The sequence below is a fragment of the Plectrocnemia conspersa genome, unplaced genomic scaffold, assembly GCF_051122295.1.
Source record: "Plectrocnemia conspersa isolate PC_06_02 unplaced genomic scaffold, ASM5112229v1 ptg000009l, whole genome shotgun sequence".
NCBI classification, from domain to species: domain Eukaryota; kingdom Metazoa; phylum Arthropoda; class Insecta; order Trichoptera; family Polycentropodidae; genus Plectrocnemia; species Plectrocnemia conspersa.
The window spans coordinates 8,681,697-8,704,598 of NW_028277173.1; the positions used below are offsets into that span (position 1 = coordinate 8,681,697).

At 30.6% G+C, this 22,902-nt stretch overlaps 1 protein-coding gene across 12 annotated transcripts in view; it reads right to left on the reverse strand.

Annotated features, from left to right (window-relative positions):
• spri (Src homology 2 domain-containing protein sprint) overlaps positions 1–22,902 on the reverse strand; it is a 280,246-nt gene that overhangs the window by 137,451 nt on the left and 119,893 nt on the right. For 4 of the 12 annotated variants that reach the window (XM_088193642.1, XM_088193638.1, XM_088193640.1 and 1 more), the window contains exon 1: positions 7,634–7,709. The exons of 5 other annotated variants lie outside the window; for them this stretch is intronic. Coding sequence is in view for 3 of the 7 variants with exons in the window: in XM_088193644.1 (XP_088049770.1) it covers positions 7,457–7,473 (17 nt within the window). In the remaining 4 variants the exon portion in view is untranslated. Of the gene's footprint in view, positions 1–7,456; positions 7,710–22,902 lie in introns of those variants that run through there. 3 more of the 12 variants (XM_088193644.1, XM_088193648.1, XM_088193643.1) reach the window with 2 other exon arrangements.

Here is a 22,902-nt window from a genome sequence, read left to right on the forward strand (position 1 = left end):
TTGGACTTCTAAAGGTTAATACCGTCGATAAATTTAATTGCATCATAGGGAATTCAAACGTTTCTTTTAGGGCTACTTTTAAATTCACCGCTCACATAAATTGAAATAAAAGAAAACTTTTATGAAAGAGCGAGTTGTGAGCGAAAGTACTTTTGATGTGAGTATTGATCTTTTAACCGCAGTTTGAAACTTTCTAACATTTTGATGGTATTTCTTGCTCGCGTTATCGTTTAGTATTGCGGGAACGTTGTCTTAATTCCTTAGCACGTTAAGAGTTAAAACTCAACAAACTGTAATATAAAGCCTCGGTCACGGCCCCCAAGTGTTAATTGCCAACAACACGTGGGTGGTTTGGCTCGCTTTGGTATAACCACTCGAATTCCTTTGATTGCCGCCGAATTTCAAAATTGCAAAAGTTGGTAGGCACATCTTAGCATTGGCAAAAGTTGCACGTTGTCGCAATATGGCAAGGTGTCGTTTCGCACATACAAAGCGGTTTGATCAATCTAGCAACCTTGCTATCTATCGCACAAACATCCCACTCTCATTGAAAACACTTTGGAATCGGCAGAAATGCATAAGAGTGGGCTCGCTGGCAGCTGTGCGAATCTGTATGACAAAACATGTCAATCATGACTTCAAATGTACTCAACCATCCTAGATTGCTTAGGAATTACACTAATATATGGTTAAGCACATTTTTTAATTCATGTTTGGTTTTATAGTTAATTCTAGGAGACTGCGAGTTACCTCCTAACTGTAAATTGGTAAATCCGTGTTCATATAAGACAATTACATGTCAAAGAAAATTACTGCAGTGAGTGTTACTTAAAGTAACGGTGACATGCGGTCTACTAAACTTTAAGAACATTTATAAAAAAACATATACAGCGAATACCGAAACACTGGATAAAGGAAAGCTCGATTCTATTCATTACCTACGCTTACTAGTTGGGTTTTGCAACTACAAGAAACACTCTTTTATATTATAAAGTGTCGTGTATAATCAATCGCAAAATAAACACGTGAACAGGCTCACACAATAGGCGAAGCATTCTTCAAGCCTTTGGCTCTCGAAACAGTCGAAGTTGTTCTCATGTACCAACAGATAAACTGATATACTATATAGAATAAAACATATGATCAAGCACAGAGATAGAACCTCTGGATTGAGTTAGCATTTAGTGGACAGGAACGTTTATCCATTTGTATTGTATTGTTGATACATATTTCACATATGTTTCTATTATCATCTTATTAGCATTTTTTCAAATTTAGGAACAACCAAAGCAAAATAGACGTTCTTTAGTGTAATTTGAAGGCTTTAAAAAATATTTATTACGCAAAAATTGAGTGATTTCGTAGATAGTTGCGCAAATCTATACAGCAAAACATGGTAATCATGACCGTTTAGGTTCACACGCGCGAATTTGGCCAGCAGATGTGTGCTGATTAATGATGACATAACGTAATTCTTAATTGCCTGGCCCGGCTAATGGTGTACTCAGATCCATGTATGTGTGTATGCATAGCTCCAAAATTTGTCTGACCGTTAGGGAATTGCTGAAAATAAGCGGTTGAAGCGCTTCTATCGGTCTACCGTGCAAAATTCAAAATCAATACATGCTGCATCGGAATTTTTGGTGAACGATCCATTATGGGGGGAAAAAACTTTGTGATGGTGAATCTGGATCCGCGTCGAATCGATCAAATTTTGGGTACTTGAGTTCCGTTCGATCGTTTCCGAAAACGATCATCTCGGAGATCGTGAAGAATCGGAGAGATAATCGGAACGAGTGACCGCCGTTGAATCGATTTCTGAGACTCGAGATAAATGGTGTATAGCTATGCCTTGAAATTCAAACGACAGTTAAAACCACATAAAAGCACGACTGGATATAGTTTACAACTTTCTGTGAAGTTTATGTACATTTTATTGAAGCTATTATACTAGCAACTGTTAAACCTCGGAAGATTCATTGATTATTGATGACAATTTTAAACACAGACTTTTTTGTTAGAAATTAGAATTTACAAATTTTCCACTATACATATGAACGAATAGTTAATAAGTGAGGGAATATTTTTATATTGTAGTCTATTGCTGGCATACAGTTTAACTTTTCCAAAAAACGACTGCGATTTTCTTTGAATATTTTTTCATCAGATGTTTGTTGGCTTATGTATATAATTCCTAAATAATATTTAAACAAATTTTCTTAGTAAAAAAATTTAGTAATACGTCATGGGAGCTAAAATAAAACAGGTCATACAAAAAAGCTTAACCTGTTTGACTTAAGGGTTAAGAAAAGATCATCCGAATCAAAGTTTACGAAGTTATGATTGATTTGTTTAGCAATTAAAATTCATACAAATTGCCAATCAGGCAATCGTATCTGAACGTTTAGCAGCTCTATTCACCTAAGATTTGAGCACCTGACATTTAAAGCGATAAGCAATGACCTATACCACTGATACAACATGTCGGTCTACGATTATATACACACATAATCTATACTAAAGCTACCCAACCAATCGATCTAAAACACAATCAATGTATATTAAGTATAATTTAAGATATTTTGAATACCGCCATTCACCTGGTCACATAATCATCCACTGTGTGTCGTGGTCATTGGCAGTCGTTAACTGATTTCATACATGTTTGCTGATCGCTTATAGAGCAGACGCGACGTTCTGTATACGAAGCTTTTTTATAACCTTCATACAACTTTATCTTAGTTGTACTCAAATGTAAGACATTTAAATATTCATGATAGTTAGCAATTCGCGATAGTTAGCAACAATTAACAAATAAAGAGTAGTTATTGAATTTATCATTTTTAGCAGACGTTAGCTCAAAACTCAGTGATTTGAATATTGAATTACAAGTCAAAGATAAAAAAATATTAGATATGATAAGCGCAACACAAACTTCTACAATATTTGAAGCAAATCAGAATAAACTAAAATGGAAATAGTCAAAATTCAATATGATTTATATATAAAATCCAAAAATTGTATTTGTAACTACACTATAGATGAAAACACAGTCTTATTTTGGCTCTACGTATTTGGCTGAATTCACATTTCCTAATATAAACATTATAAAATCGGATATACGACATTTTTTGAGTGATGAATAGCTTGATAAATGTGTAAGATTGTCTTTTTCATCGTATAATACCGTCTTTAAAAATATTGCTAAATCTGAGCAGTGTCAACAATCTCATTAATAATATTTTAACTAATGTGTATATATACTATTTTTTGTTCTCTAAATCGTATTTTTTCTACTGAAATGTTTAATAAGCATTCTATATTTGTAACCGTTATATAAATGTATTTCCCCCTACTTTTTATAAAGAGAAGTAGATCGCAACTACAAAAAGGCTAGACTGACGTGTCTGTATTTCTGTCACAAGAATTCCTCCCAAACGGTGAACAGTAGCGACGTGACATTTGCACGTGTTAATTTTAAGGCAACTGTGCTATTTTCAACTCTTAAATTGAAAGTTGAGCTGAATAGCAACGTGCAATACGTGCCAATGAAACCATTGAAGAAATTGAACAGCGACGTGCTGACAACCGATTACGTGCTACTGAAATATGTGGAAAATAAGAGACTAAAAATATTGTATATAGCTAAGTATTGAAATTATTTTATAATAACCGGATGAAGCAAATTAATCGTAATAAATAAAAAAATGAGTTTGAATCAATAAAGCAAGTATATATTACAAGCAAAACGTTACTTTCGAAAATGCACATATTAACTAGTCAATGTATGCACTGGCAAATCACTTTACATTACACGTTAAAGTACACATAAACTAATTTATGAACAATGTAACTAGTTATTGTATGCTCTTACTGTTTGGTGTTTGTCAAAGTATTCAAAATTAAATAAATTTTATATCTAATATGTATATTAAACCATTTATTTAAGGTAAACATTGATGTCAAATTATATAATTCTCCTTTTTAGTAGATTCGTTGCAGAGAGTTATTCATGGGGTATTCACTATTCTGACCTACGCTCGCTCGCACCTAACCTGTCCAACGCTAATTTTTTTATTGCCTCTACGATTAATTGCTCGCGATTATGTTGCTTGTTAAACATGCTCGTCTGTCAAATATTGTTCGTTAACGACGTAACTTGCTCACGTCGGAGAGTTAAAGCATACATTATCTAGGGAAAGTAGCATTGTAAGCTTTAACTAAAACTCATAGTTTGTGCATACTTTGTCTAGGCATTGTATACATTATCAAAATATGGTTTCTATATCTACGTATATATGTAGAAATGCAGGGCAATTAAGCATACATTTTGTTTCATTTTATTTTTAATATCATAATTAGTATCATTGATTGTTATCTTGATTTTTCTATTCGAATTTTATCAAAATAAGTACATAATATTAACACAAGATAAATAAAAATCATTTTATAGCTCTATATCACATTTTTTATCAATTTAAAACATATGACTTAATATCTATTAAAAAATAATGAAAAATAAGGTTTAATAATCATAATGTATGTATGTTTTTTTGCACAACACTCACAATGCTTTGTGTAAATAAGGAAAGTCTTACTTTATGTATAACATATCATATATCACTATATCAGACGAGAGAGAATAAAAATTACAAATATACCCAAAAAAATTTAGACAGGTGCTGTCTCTAAATATTGTAAATAAAGGATTTGTTACAAATCACCTAGGAGTAACACTTGAAACCTTTCTTGTCTTTCTCTCTCTCTTCTCCAGTGATAAGACTTTTGCTTTCTAGAATAATCTCGATATCGATGTCAAACGGCAATTATTTAGAAAAGCTCGCTCCGATTTGTATCTTGGATATCTGAGAGTACCCAAGGGAGGGCCTCAAATCTAGAGCCGGAGGGAGCGGCTCACGGTATCTATTCTCCTCGTTAGCATAAGCAAATTGAACAGAAAAAACTCATTCAGGAAACTGGTCCATTAATTCCACAAGAGCCACGAGACCGTGAAGCCAAAAAACGTGACCGTTTTTTGGCGGAAATTGTTTTTTGACCTCGAAGGGCCAACAGGTTGCAGAAACGGCTCAATCGCGTCCGATCTTTATCCGATATCGGACATTTCGAAAACTCGCTCGGAGTAGAAAGTGGATGGACACAAAAAAAAGTAATCGTTGCCATGTTTGGAATCGGACATTGCGTGTCGCAACGTGGGGGACTAAAACCGGATAATGGACTCGAGTACTAATGCATGTAGGCACTTTTATTGACAGTATCGTCTTTGGGGCATCCGAGAGATGAGAAAGCTATGGCGTCCGTCACACGTCGATTTCGTTGTTTATTGTATCTGTTTTTTACACAATAGCTGTAATAATGCGTTGCAGCGGTGATATCACGGATATTACATGCTTGTATTGAACAGTGAAAGTTTTTTACATCCGTCAACAATTATTCATCGGTAGACGTAGGAAATGCAGTTACAAAATGTTATTTTAATCATTAAATAAACTGCATATAAAATTTATCTTTGAATTATGTACGGAACCTACCCTACCTACCATTGAACAATGTGTATAATTATACAAAACGATTTAGCTCGAATTTTAGAACGTAGTAAAATTTTTACGTCAACAATTTGAAAAAATAATATTAACCTTTTGATCATCTGAATAAAATAGAAATTTTTCTTAAATGATAACGTCGAATCAGAATTTTCGCCAAAGTAGCAAAAGCCAATATATCTTATTTCGGCAATTAGACAAGGGTTAAATTATAGAATACAGCAAATAACATTTCCATATATTTATTTACCACTTGAATCATCATTCCCACTATAAAATATGTTTATCAATTGAAATGTATTTTATAAATCGATTAATTTGCAAATTTTATTTATCGCAAATCTTCCGTTGCTCAATGTGTTACAGTGGGGTAAACACAATCAACAACTACTAAGTAAGTAAAGAAACACCAGACTGAAATCAATCAAATAGTCTTAGGAAAATCTAGGAAAATCTTGGTAAATACAATCTGCGATGATCGATTAAAAGTATATTTATGTAATAATCACTAATTTCGACCTCCCAGACACGATAGAAATTGAAAAACAGTCCATATGTGATGCAAACACAGACCTTTCAGATATTGACCACTGACTTTTACCAATGGTCTATCATTCAGGTGTTTAAATAACTACGTAAATGAAAGCTTTTCTAAGCAATAATGCTGCAGGTAATTCGGCTCGTTAAAGTTCGATAATATTGTTTACAAAATTAAGGTTATTTAAACGTTATAAGTGCTTTTTTTGTTTTTGAGACATACTAAAAAAAATATTTCCCTTTACTCACGAGCAAAATCTAGACGATTATTGCAACCAATATATTTTCATCGAAAAGGTCTTGAGAGTAACAATCAATTCAAATAATATTCAAGGTATTCCCTGCTTAATATAGTACTAGTTATTCACTGTATTGGGTACATTATAATTATTTTTTATGGTAGTTGGCGTATTTAATAGTAACCTCGATAGTTAAAATATATATTTATTACTACATACCTCGTGTACTAAGAAATTTGTGTTTTTAATTTCAATACATTGCATAATAATAACTTCAAACACTATTTTTACCTGTCACTTATAAGCAGCAAATTAATTATTATTCAAACAGGTATACTCTAAAAGTAATTAGGCCTAATCTAAATTATTTCTAGTCTGGCAACACCAACGCTTAACAAACATAATAAATAACATTAATGCAAAAATTACTCAATTGGCAATTTATCATAATACTAAATAAAAGCAATGAACACAATAATTATTAACTAAAAATGTAGTACCAAAATAAAAACTGAATCACTCACATACAAATTAAAAGGCAATAAAATTCACATTTGTTTTGTGCTGAAGGTATAATATACTGTTTTCCTTATATATTATACTATATATAAGTATATAACCTTCATCTCTTTTATTGCATTATAAGAAAAAATGAAAGAGAGGAAAATTCCACATGAAAATACTTTTTAAATTTTATTGCTTGAATGATTTACTTAAATATATATATATATATATATTTATTTGTGATTATTACTATAAATAAAATATGTTTATCTAATCAATTTTGATAAACATATGAAATTTAATTTGTATTGCAGCCGTTTCAAATAAATTAAATAAATGCATGCAGTTAATAAGCCAAAGCGCTCGAATTCCGACCATTGTGCAATAATTGAGTCAAACAAATAAAAAAAATATTTGGCCTAAACAGTGACAATCGTGTACATTGATATTCATAATCCGTTCGCCGTGTATACAATTGTCGATAGTTATTACAAAGCAAACTATCCATGTCGACAACTATGTAAATACACACTAAACACTATGAATTATTATGAGCGTTTTTTGCACACACAAACTAGCTATATTTAAAAAAATAACATTGCAACACCTCTTTACCTGTGAACGTTACACATATTCCGGTTGGAAAGAAGATCGAGATAAATAATAACATACCATCTTCTATATGCACTAAATAAATACACTTGGATAAAAAATTGGTGATAACAATCGATTCACTCAGTCACAACGATTTTTTAACGATGGAAATACGGAAGATAGATAAAAGAAACAAACCGATTTATTTTTTTCGTATGTTTGTTCTCGGAGCGCGAAAAAAGCGACAATACCCCCAAGCGAACGCGACTCGACTGACGTTTGGTCGACCGGCGTCTGGAGAGCATTGCGCATGATGTGCGAGCGAGATGGAACATTTAAATATATGGCTAGAACGAGACGAAGAGACGCGTATCGGTGCTACGAACTCTGCGCTTTGTTTATGTACATAAAACGCAGGTTATATTCGTTGATAATTTTGCGACGTTATTTTTTTAGGTTATGTCACAAATGGGCGTTTGCATTTTTCGTAACAAAATGTCGCGCGTGCGCAAGGTCGTTGGCCCTAACGCGCGAGGGATGCGTCCATTTATCACAAATATGCAAATCCCCCCTTTTAAAAATAAAAAATATGCATTCACGAATCTATGAATAAGAATAAAATGTGGAAGTGAAATGGAAAACGATTCCCGCGGAACAATGCGGCGAGACGTGAGATTCGAAGATTAGAAAGTTATTATTGCATTGTTTTCCGAGCATTTGACCTTGTAACACATAAAACTATACAAATTGCTGCCATAACTAATGAAAAATCCACGCATTGTTTTATCCGAAAATAATAATGAAAATTCATGGCCGTGCGAATCCATCAGGCGCATAAAAATCTCGTCGATTTAGCGATTTTTACGTTGCTCTCTTTAACGCCATAAGGCGAACGCGAAAAATTTGATATGGCGAATGGGTTTTTTGTCTTAAATTTACTTCAAAAGCCGCTAAGACCTAGTGAAGCGCGATTCAACGCAATTAGAGGTGAAATCGATTGTTGGAAAGTAGCTTATGTGCGAAGACTGATAATGGCATACAGTGTTGTAAAGGAAATGTTTTTTCTATATAATAAAAAGTGACGATTGTATTATTTGTATGTACTTATATGTGTGCATTATGATAATATAAAATTGTGCAATATTGGTTGTTATCTTTCGAGTGGCAACACGTAATAATATAATTTTCCAAGTATATTTATATGTTTTATCAATAAAACAGCAAAATGTCCACAATTAAAAATATGAAATATGAATGTGCTTATTTAAATCAATTATGGAATTTATCGAATCAGCAAAATTAAAATTAATGCCTGATTATATAAACAATATATGTAGTTTTTATATAAAATATAATATGAAAGATAATTATCTCTGCAGATATTTCATTCAGTAATTGAATTGCACTGGTATTGAATTCGTTCCATTGAATTAGAGATGTAAATTTAGTAAAAAAAGCAAAATTTTAATATAAATAAACACCGTTGAAACAAAATCGTTTAAAAACGTTATACTATTTTAATGTAATTAGGTAATTAATATAATTGCTATTTTAATTATTAGAGTAATTAAATATTTTTAAATATGGTTATATTTATTATATTACATGTTTTCTATTCATAATAAAAACAAATATGCATGTGTGAATGTATTTCATTTATTATTCTTCTTATTATTTAGTTAATATTTATGTAATATATAATTTTTGAAAACTTTACTTTTTTACATTTTTACTTCTGACGAACTTAGCCGAGATATTTAAAATGTTATTTTTTAGAGAAGTTTTATATATTTTTATCTGACAAAAAATACTAGTTAATCTTACCTAATATTATCGAATTTTATTAAAAATCCAGGTGGTTAGATACAGATTTATTTAAAATCTATTTTGCACATTGATAAGAAAAAAAATAGGTATGAAAACATATGTAAATACAAAATTTACCAAAACTTGTAGAATATTAACGGCAAACCGATTTGTAAATTTTGTCAGTGAAGTTTTTGTTTTTTGCTACCAGCTGTGAAACAACGGGCAGTTTTGCGAGAATTTAGCGCAAAGCAAAATTAAAAATATATATATATATGATATCTTTTCAAAAGTAAATTAGAAAGTTTAGAAGCACTTATATTGGTACATCTGTTAAAATGATTTTATTACTTATATTCAATGTGTGGAAGAGGGGGGGGGGCGTAAAATTAAAACTTTATTAATGTACATAAAAAATATAAAAAAGTAACGTCAAAAATACATTTAACAATCTGCATGTTTATGTAAAAAACTTTAATCTCTATTCAAGGAAAAAAATAAAATCTTAATATTTTTTTCATATAGTACAAACATTAAAATGCGCAATTAGTTTTTGCTTTTGCAGTAGATATTAAAGATATAAGTAAAATAAGTTTGATTTTACTCGCCTCGTGGACAACCATTAGCAAACATGATGGGGATTTTTTTTAATCTTCCGTTGTAACTTGACAGGCGTAAGTCCAACGCGTTAAAACGGATTAAACACAATCAACACCTACAAGAGGTGCTAGACCAGACTTAAAACAAAATAAATCAGTGACATATATTTATAAATTATAAATAAACAAGTATTTCAGGTTTAAATCAATATATGTTACTTTGCAACTGTGGAGCATTTTTATAAATAAAAAGTCGGTTCTATTGCGAGATCCGAATCCGCGGCCTCTGAATTGTCAGTCCAGCGTCTTACGAACTACTCTATTCCGGCCTTCAATATAATTTTTTAATTTTTCGGAATTCAGGTTAATAAAGTGTATATACTATTTTGAAAAGTATTTAATTTTATATAAAAAAACAAACGTAATATGAAATATCAGAATAAATTCATTTGATGCAATACTAAATGCTGTATTTATAGTGTAATAATATATATTGATAAAGAGATAAAACATTTCATGATATTAAAATTGCATTACTACTCTAAAAGAGATTTAGCTCATACTCTATAAAATATTATTATGTGACTTTTATTAAACAATAAACGCCTCTTATTTACTTGTTTTATATATTTTATGTTAAAACTTTTCATAACGCGCAATTGAATGACACGTCGTTTAATGGCTGCAATAAAAGTTTATTATATAGACGAAAAAATGGCGCCCGTCAAGTAGAAAATCTCTGTCTTGGGGCTTTTTATACAAAACTGAAATCCTTTATGTATTATTGTATATTTTTTATTATAAACATTATAAAACGATTATGATAATTTTAATTTCTCACAAAAGTTTTTATGATGCATTCATAATAATATTTTAATTTCACACAAAAGTCTTTATGGCGTATATATATATATTAATGCATACATATTACATACATATATTACGAATACGTAATAGTTCATAGCATGATATAATTCTGGGTGCAATAAAATGAAATTGCTGTGTATAAGAGTTGGCAATAATCCGCATAGTATCACACAAAACTTTGGGCATTCGTACGATTCAAACTTTATTACGCCACCATAAAGGCGTATATTTTTATATTAGCACTATCATTGTTATCTACGATTCCGGTCCCGGAAAAGCGATGTAAATACTGTCTGGAAAATCTGATAGCTAGATTCGATGAAACTCCAGAAACAATGGTACAACAAAAATACGTTGGGGAGCTTTGCAAAATAACCAATGGTACATAAAAATACATGTCTACATTTTCAATGTAGATGAGAAATCTATAAAACTTAGTGTATTATTTTAGACACCTTACAAAAAAAAAGTTTTAAAATATTCCCGGTATATATGTATGAAAACCTACTAGAAATAATAAATATATATTCATATATACTAAGTGTTATGTATTTTTAAAATCATAAAATCGCGAATAAAACTAGTGCCTTTGTATTTCAGATTATATAAGCAAGATTCGTTTCTGAAAAAGCATTAAATGTTACTGTGACATTTTTATGGCAAAGGCTGGCGACGGGTGTCAATCTTCGTACTCTAAATTTAGTCGTAAGGGAAAAATAGGAGATAAAAGCGTAAATTTTTATATAGTAGAAATTGAAAGATAGTAATATACCCAGTGCCATTACATGCTTCTGGGAGGAACGAATTGACGAATGCTGAACGGATGCTTTTACTGCTTCCACATTTTCTGGCGTTCTAACGGTCTTAGGTATGCCAGGATATAGTTGCCCGAAGATTGAAAATCCATATCAAAATCGTTTTCCGATGTACATATGTATTTCAAACGAGCGCGAAGTGTGTACGGAACGCTTTCTGCGTCGATATCACAGAACTGTTGTTATCATAACACGCTTGAACAACAAAACTCCGATGTTCACCTGACCAACTTGTAACAGGTAATAAAACGGCAGAGATAACAGGTAATAAAACCTATTGAATTACAATTAGTTAAGCCCACTAAAGCTTACACAGTGCCCCTTCGAAATATAGAAGATTTTTATGTCTCCCCTCGTATAATAGCAAAAAATTTAAATAAGTTCATTAAAGTTTTAAACCATTTTAAAAAATATTACCATTAAAATTAATAAATTTAGATAATAATGTAATTTTTTAGCATTTTAATTTTGCCTTTATACTTGAGGATTTGCGGTAAACAAATTATTGAATATATTATAGTACCATATATGTTTTATATATGAATGCTAGTTCCGACTGTCAAAACAGATTACTACTTATTGTACACTTAAATATATAAAGCTTATTGTCGAATAAATTTTCATTGGATACACGGTGCTAATTATTAAAAATAAAACACATTGGCAAAACATTTGTTTACACTAAGTGCCTATACAGGTACTCCTCATTTAACGATCTATGTTTAACGACCAGCTCTACAGCACAAAGATTCACTGAACTGGTCAATTTTTTGGTAACTATCTCTTCATGAATACGTTTAAGAATAAAACAAATCGTAAACGTTAAATTCACTTATTAATTCCGGTTGATTAAGTAGAGACGCAGAGGCAGTGGAAAATTTGATGAAATTGTTAAGAAAGGCAATTACCGTCCGGAACAAATATTTCATGTAGATGAAACCGAACTATGTTGAAAAAAAAGCCTAAAATATACTGTGTACATACATATAAAAGTTAAGAGATCCTGTTTTTAAATGGCTTTTAAAGATATAATTACGTTGCTGCTTGAAAGAAATGTCACTGGGTTCAAGTTAAAGCCTTTTTTCATCTATCGTTCCAAGACGACGACCGGCGGCGCCCCGTCCGCCGATCTCTCTTATCATAATATTTCAACAACATGTAATTATTATATAAACGTTCAATAAACTACCACTGAAGCAACCCAATATGTGTCTTATTGCCACCCATCACTACCCGTCCGCCAAAGAAGCAATACATATAATATTTATTAACAGCGCCTCTGACGATAATATCAAAAATCAATAAATTAAATATTCAATTACCGTAATGATTGATCACGTCACAGTGTGCCTAATACAGGTTTATAAATACATGTATAATTACTAGATTAAAGTGATTTATTTCAACGCTTTAATTATATATTTCATCAACACTATCAATCCATATAATTGAGGAATATGTTTTTAAAATAATTTTCAATAAAACTGGTTATAAACATTTTATTTATAGCATTAATTAAACGTTGAAAGCGAGTCTTGACTACCTTGTAGGTGAATCACACTACATAAAAATCGCCTTAATTATAAACATGATCTCAACTCGATCTTAATTCTTGGACAATATCCGCATCCCGCCCACCGACAGCTTCCCAAAAGGACACTTCTGCAACCCGATACCCTTCGAATACGTTCGTTTGGATGGCAAAATTTAATTTCAATTATCCTTCCATAAAACGCCTCTTCTGGAATTATTCTCGCGTTTTAATCGCGAGCCCAAATGGGGTATCCAATTTCGGGTGAGTGCTCGGGAATATCCGAGTAAGAACTGACCATCACTGTGTCCAAAATCGGAGTTGACTGCCTACGGGGAATATCTTCCTGAAGCTGCGGGGGAGTCATTTCCCCTTCAGTCATGGAGCAAATTCAATTAATTGCCCCCATATAATATGCGAACGTTTTGGATGTTGTATTAGATAGAGCGGAAACAATGGTAAACTTTGAAATCAATATATCGTGCCAAGTAAAGATAAAATCTTACTTAAAACCTGTTCTGATTACACTAACACTATATCCGCTGAAAAATCAACGGAAAGCCAATTTAACCAACAATACACTAAGAATGTATGTAAAAGTAATATACAAAGCTAATTTAGGAATATCATTAGCACAGTATTAATATTTTAATTCCAGTAATATTTTTTTAAAATAAAATATTGATAATAATATTAACTTTACTTTACATAAATGATACACAATAACGTTATAATGTGTGATACTACAAGCACTTATACTTATTATTTTAAGCATTATTGACAAATAAACAAACTTTTAGTAAAAATAATTTATAATATTAACAATTTTTGAGATGAAAAATGTTATTATTTTTCTGCACTTCGCTAAGAGTATTTATATTTTTAATTTTAATATTTTTTGCATAAAAGTGAATAACACTTGAACGCATGCTTTAAAAAAATTGACATCTGTTTGGGATAAGTCGCAGATGTGTATATATAAACCCCGAAATTACCAACTTGCACTTACAGTATTTAAAAAAAAAAACTTTATTGGAAGTACAATAAAGTAAGTGTTTAAATTTAATCTATCTACTTGAGAACCTTTTTGAAGTGCTGAAGTATTTCAGCGTTTTCCAGAGGGAGGGGGAACAAAAGATTCAGTGGTCGTTTTTTTAACGTTTAGATTTCATTAAAAAAATCATAACATTTCATTAAATGACATACACTTTTCTGGCTAAATTAAATTTAATATTTCTTCACCAATTGACACTATATTTTCAGAATTTGGTACAATGATTATTCTATGGTGTATTAGCGACTTACTCATTAGAAGCAAGTTTTTTATTTCCAAGAGAGATAATCAGCTATTTTGAGAGGTAAAATTAATTTAACTCGCATTTTCTGAATATGTTGTTTGTACATTTTCAACTCTCGTGTGAGAATTAACTTTTTATACCTAATTATTGTTGTGGTGATTTTTTTTCTCTCTTGAGAATAACAACTGTTTCAGATAAAACCGGATTTTGTAAAAAAATCACTTTCACATATATAACCGCATTTTTACACGTTTATAAACATAGTCCACAAATAAGCCTAAATATTTTTAAAATTATTTTTGCCGTCATTTTCAGCCTAATTTTAGTATAAAAATATTTTTATTTTTGAATTTGGGAAAATCATGCATTTAAGGGTTAAACATACTCGTGAGTAATAGATTGTTTATGTATGTGGCAAGTAATAACATCAAATTAGTTATAATGTAACATAAACATGATTAAAAAAGTGATGCGTGCTAGTGCAATAATAAGCTGTTTAACACTAATTACCATATCATATAATTAGTCAATGGAAAAAATAAAATAAGGTGTATGAGTAAATTTATAAAATAAACCTGGCCTTCATTTATAACTCAATTGAGATATCACATGAGGCTATTAAATGTCCGACAGTTTTTTTTAAGTTATGATATTTTTGTTCCAAAATAATTTAATTCCCATAGATATATTGTAACGTACCATACCCATTCATGTGTGCGACACAAACCTATCACACCAATTAAGCCACGTCTTGTCATGTCCCTACTGATTAGCACAATTAACCGTACAAAACACAGCTGCATCCTCTTCAAGTCCCTGTCAAATCAGCAAGACGTGGCATAATGTGTCAATTCACATGCGATATTTATCTATTGGCCTCATCGGTAGATCCGACCCTTACCCTACACTTACCCTTCGTGTAGTTTCGACCGTGTGTGAGTAACATAAAATAAGAAGACGTGAAGCCCTCAGACCAGAAATTGCAAATGGGACTTGTGATGTTGGAAACTTTATTAATGCGTATCCCCCGCGGAGATATTACCGACGTACAAGTGTTCCGGATATTAGGCGAACTCGGATGAGATGCAAAGAGTATTCGCTTCGGAATGGATGAACTTGGATGCGCAATAATTTCTCGAGTTTAAATGGTTCATTGTTATGTATGTAGCGCGAGCGTTAATCATAAATAAAGGAGAAACTTCCAAAGTATGGATTGGCACACACCTGGTGGTGTACTGCAACGATTAAGTGTAGAAAAATAAGCTTCAAGCTATAATGTGCGTGTTTATAATGATATGGCATGCTATGTTATTAATGATACGAAAATGTGTCACTTTCTTCGACTTGAGCATGTTTGGTGTTATAAGATTTTTTTTGCAAATCTGGAGAAACTTGGTCATTTAATACCAATTTATCGAGAGTAACAAAATAGTCAATAACAGCTGTATAATCATCGAATTAACACCTTATATTGATAAAACTGAGATCTATTAAAAGCTGTTTTACTTTTGATATTATTTATTGTGAATCGGTTGCAATCGAAAAATGTAATTGGTATACCAGCTATATACTACATGTCTGACATTATTAATTCAGTTACTTAATAAACACTTAGTTAATAAAAGCGTTTAACTGCAACAAGTAGTGGCAGTAACCGAGAGAAATAAAATCGCGAGTGCCTCCCTTGAATTGAATTGTTTATTGTTTCGCCAGCGGAATATTAATTGAAAATATCAATATTAATTATTATTGCGAGTGCAACTTCTAGACATAAACGAAACGCGTATTAATTACGTTGATGTCTCGCGTTCAATTTGCCCTCAGGAGGGTTTAACCCTCTTCAACTTTATGATGGAACTGTGCTTTGCATAACTGAGCTGGTTTGCTAGCAAGCGCCGAATATCATAATTGGGGTCGAATTAATATAGATATGTTAGAGATGTGAATTTACGGCAGTTTGGCCGCAACGCATTGCACATAATTGAATATGCAAAATATCATGTATTAAATGTTTAAAATCATATTAGAAACTATCATTAAAATGATGATGGAGTTACTAACGAAAAATGCGTGAAAGACATAAAAATACTACTACTTCTCATCAATAATCAACAATTGACAAAAAACCGATGAAAGTAAAATATAAAAATAATAATAATCATTCTGTTATTTTATAATATATTTTCAAAATTAAACGTAAACTTGTAAAACTAAAATCAACAGATCATTATGGAAAGTAACTTAGTCGCTAAATAATAAACACACAAAAATTACTCGGTAAAACTGGAAATATCATAGCTGACACGGATCAGGGTAAGGCAGAGATGTTAGCTGACACTTTCTCTGTATCGTACGAACTCACTAAAATTTTTAAACACTCTTAAACTGAAAACTATGTAAATAGATCGATAAGAAAAATATAATCATCCGCGGTAGATAATGATTTAATTCGCAAAACAATTTTTAAAAGCTTCTTGGAATTTGCATTCATTACTTAGCAAACATCTTTAATGCCTGCCTATTTTTTGGAAATTTCCTAACCATTTAAAAAATCGCTAAAATGCATCCAATAAAAAACCCGATAAGTATCATACAATCTCGATTAGTTAGCTAATTACATTTAGTAAAATTATGAAAAAATAAACCTTATGCGTTTTAAATAATATTTGGAAATAAAATTATTAACGACAGTTTGTCATCCGCGCAAATCACTCGACAACACATCAACTTAATAGTTTAACGGAGCCCATATGCTCTAATTTTAATATGACGAAGAGGGTGAGTATTTAATATTGGATATAGAAAGAGCTTTCGACACACTATGGCATGACGGTTTGATTCATAAAATATACAATTAAAAAACTCCTGACTATCTGCTACGTTTAACACGCTAATACTTGAGAAGTAGAAGCTATGTTGTTTCGCTAAATAATGAACAATCGATCCCGCGTAAAATTTCAGCCGGAGATCCTCAGTGATATTTGCTCGGGCCGTTTCTCTTTATCTTGTATACGAAAGATATTCCAAAAATAAAAAATACGCGTTTATCTATGTCAGGGTCTTAAACAAATCGCGAATAAATTACAATAATCTTTTGAAACCTTAAATGAATATTTTGAGAGGTGGAAAATTAAAATCAACATAATTGAAACATAAACAATTATTTTCACAAAACGTAGACAAATTCAGCCATCACTTATCCTAAGTCAAGAGGGCAGTAACGTAAAATAAAATTAAGCGTTAAATACACAGGGCACCTGGATTCCAAGCTTAAACTTAATAAACACATTTTGGAATTTCGCTCTAAAGGGCTTGCCGCCATTGCGGCCCTTCGACTGATATTTTATAAAAAAAAGCGCGTTTACTATAAAAAATAGTTTTAAATATGTTTGTAAAATTATTTATATTATTGAAATAAACGTTTTAAAAAAATATGTTATTAATTATTATCATTGTCAGTTTGTAGTTGAAACTAAACAGGTACTAGTTCGAAGCTTTTCTGCCTGAAAAAATATTCTATAATGATAAAAAAATTAATATTATAAAAAACAATATTTTGTAATTAAGTAGTATTTTAATTAAAGAATATATTAGAATACTTTTTTTAATTAAAGAATATATTCGAATACTAATATTTTTTTAATATTCCGATAGTTGAGAACCCTTAACCCTTTGAGAAGTATCGCCGTACATGTGCGGTGGTCGATTATTCACTGTTTTGAGGTACCCCAGATAGTTAAATATTTACATATATAACTGAAGAAATAATAAATAAAAAACATTAAATTAAATAATATTTTTTAAATTTGAATTAATGTTAATTATTATTTATATAGAAAATAATTTAAGAGTACGAAATAAATTGATATAGCTAAAAATATTGTACATTAATTTTTTTAAATATTCTTAGCCTCTGTATTATTATAGTAAAATACACAAAAGCCGAATAATATATAATAAATATGTAAAATAAATTAACGAAATTTAATAATAAAAAGTGTAAAAATAAATTATTAAATAAATGCAATTTAAAATAATAATAAATAAAAACCAGCAGAAATAATTATGTAAAAATCAGTAAAATTAACTCTGTCCCAGGTATATAGTAACAAATTAACAAATATGTATAAATTAACTCATTACTCAAAGGGTATATTAAATTCGCCATATTTTATCCTTCAATAGATATGTCACCAGTTTATCCATCAAATACCCTTCTCATTATATATTCTCCGTAGATATTAAATAGGTCAGGTGATAGAATGCGCCCCTGTCTTACACCTATTCCAATTTTGAACTTATTTAATTTCAAGTACTGCTGTGCTATAAGCTTTGGAGTACATAGACAAGCTGTGTTGGGACTCCCATATTTGACAATACATCCCAGATGAATTACCATTTTACTCAATTTTGTCTACATCAGAATTCCTTAATATCTTTGCATTAAATGGTTAATAATAACTTATTTTATTATAACTTGTATTTTAATAATTTAATTTCAATATTAATATAAAAGTAATTGCCTTTTTAAATGATGATACAGGATAAGACTTGTGGTTACGTAAAATACGCAAAAGCTTATTACATTCATAAGTAATACAATATAGTCATAACGATAAAATTGTACATACTTTAAAACCAACAGTGTAATCATTCTGTAATATATATATGTATATATAAAACGATATTTTTATGAAAGGCATGCATGATAAAATTCTTATCATATGCAATAAATAAATTGGTTATGAAAAAAACTACATGAGTTATTACCGACAGCATTAAAACGCTAATCCAAAAAAAATAATTGCTATGGATATAATTTAAGAAAAAACGACGTGAAAAAATATTATATGATATATAACATATAAATCTTGATTCATCCTGTATTATTCGCATACGATACACTTTATACATTATGTGAATATGATCGTAAGTTCAAAGATTTATTTCCAACAGTTGAGCAACTACTTAACCCTTTACGAATTATTTAGCACTAACTTGGATCTCTTAAGTTTTTAACTGTAACTTGGAACTAATGTTTTCCGCCTTTCTAAACCCAGAAAGTTTAAATAGATACTTACAAATATATACATATATCGATTTAATTTATAATAAAATTATTCAGACGATAGAAACCTTTAAAGTAAAGGTGAAAGATTTAAAAATGAGCATTAAAACACGAAATCTACCTTGTAAGGTTTGCGAGCGAAGCCTCAAAATGTCATGCAATCAAAAGAGCACAAAGCTCTATTGCCACTATGCCGGTGATTCATACACAATAAATATTATTTTACTGTATATTAAATGTTTCTTCTTACCTGCAACAAAAAAAATATAATATAAATTAAGACGCAGTATTATTATTATTTGAAGCACACCGACTGTATTTTTTATATATCTAATGGTAATATATCACGTTAAGAAATTACTCTTTTATTGCGAATCGTAAAGGTAAAAGGTACCAAGAGAGGCGCTTCAGCCCCATCAAAAGCCAAAAAATAGGGTTATAACGACGAACTTTAACGGCGTGTAACGGGCAACGCCAAAAGCAGGGCCAGGTGGACCCAGACCTTTTTTGCGATACAGCCAGCAATTTGAAATGGTACGAAATACAAGTATATCTTGAATATCACATAACTCTATGTATCTGGGTGGTAAAAAATATAGTAATTGCAAAAAGTGCTAAAGGATAATAAAAACTTAATTCTGTTTTTTCTAATATTTATTTTAGGCAGAGATAAATTTAGTAGCTATAGATTCTGCAATTTTCATTAACAGTGATTAATGTTATAGCTATTAAATTTTAGCGAGAAATAATAATTTGTTAATTTTTACATACATCATAAACAATGTGATTATGTTTAGTGAAATATAGTGATTAAAAAAATGTTTCTTAATATAAATAAATTTTCTTAAATAATTAATATAAAACTATTTTCAAAACCTAAATGTTATTTTTTAAACAGCTTTTAGAGGATATTTTTAATTAATGATTAATAAAACCTTTATTTATTCAACTTTCGTATTTCAAATATAATATTAATTTTCCAACCACAAAATTAGAATACAAATTTTTCATAAAATCAAGTGTACTCAATTAATTAACCATACCACCGATTCTTAAAAAAAACTCTCCACCCCTCTACCCCTAACTCTGATAATTTGAAGATCGCAGGAACAGCGAGTGGGAGGAGGAGAGTTAAAATAAAAATTTCCTTTTTAAATTGAGGAGATGAGATTTTTAATTGGGAGCGCTACCGTCTTGGAATCGAGAGTGGCTCCCGGAATAAAAATGAAATAAAAAACTACCCGAGCTAAAAAATATTATTTTTCTCAAGGGTCCACTCGCGGAATACTTTGCATTCGAAGGAGAAAGATAAAAATGGCGAAAATTAGACGAGCGTGTCCGATTGAACTCGCTTTAACACGTTTCGTAATAAGCGATTTATATAATTAGAGCGTGCTTCGTGTATAATCGATTAACTAACATATTAATCTCTAGATCTGTTATATTATGTGCGCGTGATTAATTGTCTTGTAAAGCGGTCGATAGAAGGCTTTGATAGTTTGATGATAAATTGCCATTGGGAAAGTGCTTGGCCAAGAAATATAATGAAAGTAATTAACATAAGTTACATTAGATAGTGTGACTTTTTGTAAACTGTTTATTTAGCAATATACAATATATAATGTAACGAAACCTATTATAAAATTATGTTAACTGACAAACACAGTAGAGAGATATTTATACATCGGCAAAAAACATATAATTGCTAACAAAATTTTATGATAGAAAGTGCTTATTGAAAAAATATGTGTTTTAATCTTTAATATACATTTTTTATGTTTGCCATGAAAACTGTAGTTAATTTGCGATACCATTGCCTTTAGATAAGAAATATCACTACATATAACGTAAAATTTTAGTTATAATTGTTAAGATAATGCTTTCTGAATTTATAAAACAGCACAAAGTTAAACGTCGAAACGTATTGATTCAATCGTATTTATTCTCCTATTTATGCTATATTTCTATGGCTATAGGTGCATATATAATATGGGCAGAGAGGCAAAATTGCGACGATCCGGGAATGTTACCCGCGCGTGCATTTTAAAAATTTTCTTTCGGCTATTCTCACTCTCCATATTTTCCTCCAGAGTTTGTTCATCCTTCAGGATTACGTTCGACGCTGATGGCCATTTAGACTCGAAACGTACGCGCCACAACGCGACGATCGCGAAAAAAAAACAGCGAAAACAAAGGAAGAAGGAAGAAAAAGAAAGAAGGAAACGTATTTATAGAGAGAGAAGAGAGGCGAGAATAGGCAAACGGCACACGAAGCGGTTCAATTACATTTGAAATCCGATTTGTGATTACATTATGTCGCGTTGTCCCGCGGGCCGCATTGGATCTAGCTTGTTCCAAGTACATTTTATTTGGATTCGTTGAACTATGACTTTCTGAACTCACATTGCATAAAAGTAAGTATAATAACATCAACATTTTTTTGCCGAGTAAAATATTTATTTGAAAGCTTTTGCGTAGATAATCGGGCAAATAACGTAGTAAGCCTCTAGGATAAATATATTAGAAAACATCTTAATAGAAATAAACATTATTTTTAATGGCTTTCATTACTTATCTAAAATATTACCTTTGCTTAAAAAATATTTTTTAAATTATCTTATCGCGCATAAAATAGTTTCTTGGTAGTTAAATTATAAGTGAACATTTTGGTTTTCGCGAAATACATACAACGACTCAAAAACTTGACCGGTTAAATGAACACAATTCTGATAATTTTAACATGAAAAGAGTACAGAATGCTAGACATAAAAAAACTAATTCTTCACCATTTGGCACGGCAGTTAACCTCTAAATTATCTTAATATAAAGCCCCTAATTATCATATATACATAATATGCTCAAACAATAAATTTCAAAGCTATATTATTTTGCTAAATATTGAACTCTCGATACCGCATTAAATTCATCCGAAAAAATTATCGCACACAATTCACCGCCAGCAATTTATCGACAATAATCTGCCGCATTAAGTGATCGCATGAATAATTTATACAAATGAATGCTAGCATATATTATCAGCAGGCTAATTATATAATTTATATAAATTATTTTTTTTGTGTGGCACGACAATCATTATTTTTTTGCTTCCATTTATGTAATATTCCAATATTAAAGTTAGAAAATACAATTGCCATTTGATAACAGAAAAACTGATTTATATCAAGTCAACACATGACTGTAATACGATCTTAAAAGTTTAGATGCTTTCAAATTTGAGAATAAATAAAAAAAAATCATTACAAGCGCAAATAATCCACATAATTGAGAGTACACTGTATTTGATATTTAAATTCTAAACTAAATATTTTGACTATATACTACAATAATAAAATAAACCAAGCCAATATTTTGCATTACAAAGTATCACACATTAACCTAATTAATAGTCGTATGCGCTTTAGCTACTACCTCGACAATGCACCGGAACTGCCACATTGTGTTACTTACTATTTTTATATTATA